General features: G+C 48.8%; 1 protein-coding gene across 1 annotated transcript in view; it reads right to left on the bottom strand.

Annotated features, from left to right (window-relative positions):
- Positions 1 to 359: 359 nt before the first annotated feature.
- The window catches only part of LOC132445761 (cytochrome P450 26B1-like), a 20,245-nt gene continuing 16,298 nt past the window's right edge, over positions 360 to 4,306 (bottom strand). The window contains 1 exon segment of the mRNA XM_060035886.1: positions 360 to 454. Coding sequence (XP_059891869.1) covers positions 360 to 454 — 95 coding nt within the window.

Raw genomic sequence — 4,306 nt, 5'->3', positions numbered from 1 at the left:
GTCTCCTCACGTCGCCTCCTCACCTCCTCTCCTCACCTCGTCTCCTATCCTCCTCTCCTCGACTCCTCACCTCGTCTCCTCAGCTCCTCTCCTCACCTCGTCTCCTCAGCTCCTCTCCTCGCCAACTCTCCTCACCTCCTCTCCCCGCCACCTCCTCTCCTCACCTCCTCTCCTCACCTCGTCTCCTCTCCTCTCCTCGTCTCCTCACCTCCTCTCCCCGCCTCGTCTCCTCACCTCCTCTCCTCACCTCCTCTCCTCCGCTCCTCTCCCCGCCTCCTCTCCTCACCTCGTCTCCTCTCTGTTCACCGAGGTCTTCCACTCTGCCTGCTAAGTGGTGAGTTCCAGGCTGACCCCTGGCTTCACTCTCTCCTTGCCCCGGTCAGAGCACCTCTCCTGGGACGTGCCGGCGGGGAGGTGGGCCTCTCTGTGGGGCTCTGGCTGGGGATCTTGTGCACTGAGTAGGAATGTGTTGAGAGTGAATAGACACCAGTAACACACAGAGACACACGTACTGCACTCAAACACATGCGCTCACGAACACACACGCATACACACGCACACAGGAACACACAGTAACATACACACATGCACACGCACGCGCACACAAAGACAAAAAACACACTCACTTTGAAACGTACACACAGAGATACAGGCGCGCACACACTAAAATACACACACACATACACACTAAAATAAACACACACGCACACACACACACACACACACACACACACACACACACACACACACACACACACACACACACACACACACACACACACACACACACACACACAGTGTTGTTCTGTCCATCTCTGGGGGAAGCGGATGGTCTAGATTGGAGACCAGTAGAAAGGGTTTATTTAGTGTCTGAATGGAGACAGATAAGGAGTGTATGTGCTTATTCATACCCAGGTATTTGTGTGTTTGTGTGTGTGTGTGTGTACAGTTAAGCTACCAAAGTTCACTAATGATCCCCTTGGGCTGTGGTGGTGCCACTTAACACAAGCACATGTCTACACACACACACGCACGCACGCACGCACGCACGCACGCACGCACGCACGCACGCACGCACGCACGCACACACACACACACACACACACACACACACACACACACTCAGACACACACACACACACACACACACACACACACACACACACACACACACACACACACACACACACACACACACACACACACACACACACACACACACACACACACTGGCTGACCTAGAGAACATGCAGCGCTACATTCTCAGGGGGTCAGGGGTCAAAGCCATTGGCACCTTGTATAAGCTCCGAGCGTGCATGTGAACATATGTGCACACATGGTGGTAACACACACACACACACACACACACACACACACACACACACACACACACACACACACACACACACACACACACACACACACACACACACACAGACACAGACAACACTCCACTACCAGTCGATACTAACGGTTTCAAACAGTTACCAGCGGTTATCGAGAGTTCTCCATTTTACCAACGATTGGCAACAGTCACCAACGATTGCCAGATGTTCTCAACGGTAACCCAGCGTTACCAATGGTAACCAACAGTTCCCAACGGTGAGCAGCAGAGTGACAATGGTTGCCACCTTTTTCGATGTGAAATGCAAACATTGTAATTGATTGATAACCCTTACTAGGTCGCTTTTGACGTGATCAATCATAGCAAATACATTAATCATACCCATCTGCATCACCCCTAATCGCTCTCTCTCTCTCTCTCTCTCTCTCTCTCTCTCTCTCTCTCTCTCTCTCTCTCTCTCTCTCTCTCTCTCTCTCTCTCTCTCTCTCTCTCTCCCGTGAACAGATTAGGAACGCCCGCTGGCTCGCCCTGAAAGGAAGTGGCGGATGGACAAAGACCAGGAGCCAGGAGGAAAGATGGAGAGGCTGAGAGAGAGAGGTAGATCTATAGAGAGAGAAAGAAAAAGAGCAGAGAGACAGAGAGAAAAAAAGAGAGACAGGGCGAGAGAGGGAGTGGGACAGAGAGACACAGGGATTGATGGTTCAGGAGAAAGTGAAAGAATGTACGACTGTGTAACATATTGAGAGAGAAGAAGAGCCAGGTGAGGAGAGACGGGGAGAGAGCGAAGTTGTGCACAGTCACAAGAAGATCCCATGTCTCCTCCTTCAGAGAGAGAGAGAGACGGAGCTACAGGATGGAGAGACGAGGGGGAGGAAGAGGGGGGGGGGGGGGGGGGGGGGGGAGAGAGGGATCAGAGAGAGGGTACGTGTCGCGCCGGTCCTCAAGCAGATCCCAGACCCGCTCTCAGGCCAGGGAGTCGGTGGGCGTGGAGAGACGCCAGGTCTTATGCAGCCGTCAGGACCGGTCTCACTGGTCCCCTGAGGTCTCATATCCAGGGTCTCACACACACGCCAGCTCAATCACACACCAGTTCACACCGGTTCACACACACACACACACACTCACACACAGACACACACACACACACGCCACACGCACGCACGCACGCGCGCGCGCACGCACATACTCACACACACACATACACACACACACATACACTGACCCAACCACGAGACTATCCACTTAACTCGCCAAAAGCCGCATCGTTTATTGAGTCTAAATCACTCTGTAAGGACTTTTCATTACATGACTTGAAAGCAGAATGGAGAGAAAATGACCCCTGAATTTGTTCTGGTTGACACACTGATCCATGTTTGTAGATTTATCAACTGATCAATATGACGTTTGAAGTAGATGAGTTTATCATATGATCCATGGCCAGTTGGTGTTATTGATATCAGATCAAGACGTAGTTCCTCAGAGGTGAACTACGTGGTGTTATTGATATCTTACCAAGACGTAGTTCATCAAAGGTGAACTACGATGGTGTTATTGATATCAGACCCAAGACGTAGTTCATCAAAGTTGAACTTCGGTGGTGTTATTGATATCAGACCAAGACGTAGTTCATCAGAGTTGAACTTGAGTGGTGTTATTGATATCAGACCAAGACGTAGTTCTCAAAGTTGAACTTCGGTGGTGTTATTGATATCAGACCAAGACGCAGTTCATCAAAGCTGAACTACGGTGGTGTTATTGATAGCAGACCAAGACGTAGGTCATCAGAGTTGAACTTCAGTGGTGTTAATGATATCAGACCAAGACGTAGGCCTAGGTCATCAGAGTTGAACTTCAGTGGTGTTAATGATATCAGACCAAGACACAGTTCATCAAGGGTGACCTTCGGTGGTGTTATTGATATCAGACTACGACGTAGTTCATCAAAGTTGAACTTCGGTGGTGTTATTGATATCAGACCAAGACGCAGTTCATCAAAGGTGAACTACGGTGGTGTTATTGATATCTAACTACGACGTAGTTCATCAAAGGTGACCTATGGCGGTGTTATTGATATGTCAGGATGGGGTTAGAGGGCCGCGGGGAGAGGTAGTTAGCGGCTAATGAGGGGATCAAAAGGGACGACGGCTGAGCCTCCCAAACCTCAGCCCTCTCTTAAAACATCCATTAACTGGAAACGTTAAAAGGAAACGCTTGGCCAAACATCAGAACTCTCTAGTCTTCCTCGTAGATGACTTAGCAAGGTTTTTTTTTTTCATTTCCACCCATCCAACAGAAGCAGAGTTCTCTTTTCCTTTCTTCTTTCCTTTTTCTCTAAAGTTGGCAGCTAACGCCCACATTAGCGCTTGCTAGCAACGCTAGCCGGAGCCAGCGAGGGAAGCGAACCAAGCTGTTTTACTAATTTAGCTCTGTGAGTTGCGTCCCGTTTTTCAAGACGAGGAATCTGTAACCTAAGCCCCTTGGACAGATTTGTGTTTCATTTGAACAGAAATCATTTGGCTCTAGCGTTTCAGCCCAGGGTCACGCAAATGTCCATAAAACCAAAACATTAAAGTTAAAAAAAAACGTAAAACTTAAACACGCTGCGTGTCTTTTGAAAAGTCTGCTTTTGCTGCAGAAAGCTGTCTCCGGTCATAGCGCACTACAACTAAACTATTATATATAACGATTGGGCCCTCTAACCTTCCACTCTCCACCTAACTTTAAGGATCTGGAACTACACTATGGATCAAACTTGCATTTATTATCTATGTTTCATATGATAATATTAAAAACTACTGCATGTGTGTCTATGTACCCATCAATGACATTTTTCTCAGGGTAATTGTCTCATGAACCCACCGTGTTTTGCCTATGAAGGGTGAGGGGAGTGAGAGACACATGAGAGACGGAGAGAGAGAGAGAGAGAGAGAGAAAGAGAGAGAGAGAGAGAGAGAGAGAGAG

Source organism: Gadus macrocephalus, chromosome 17 (assembly GCF_031168955.1).
Source record: "Gadus macrocephalus chromosome 17, ASM3116895v1".
Taxonomy (NCBI): Eukaryota; Metazoa; Chordata; class Actinopteri; order Gadiformes; family Gadidae; genus Gadus; species Gadus macrocephalus.
Note: the sequence above shows the minus strand (reverse complement) of the source record. Positions and strands in the feature narration are given on the sequence as shown.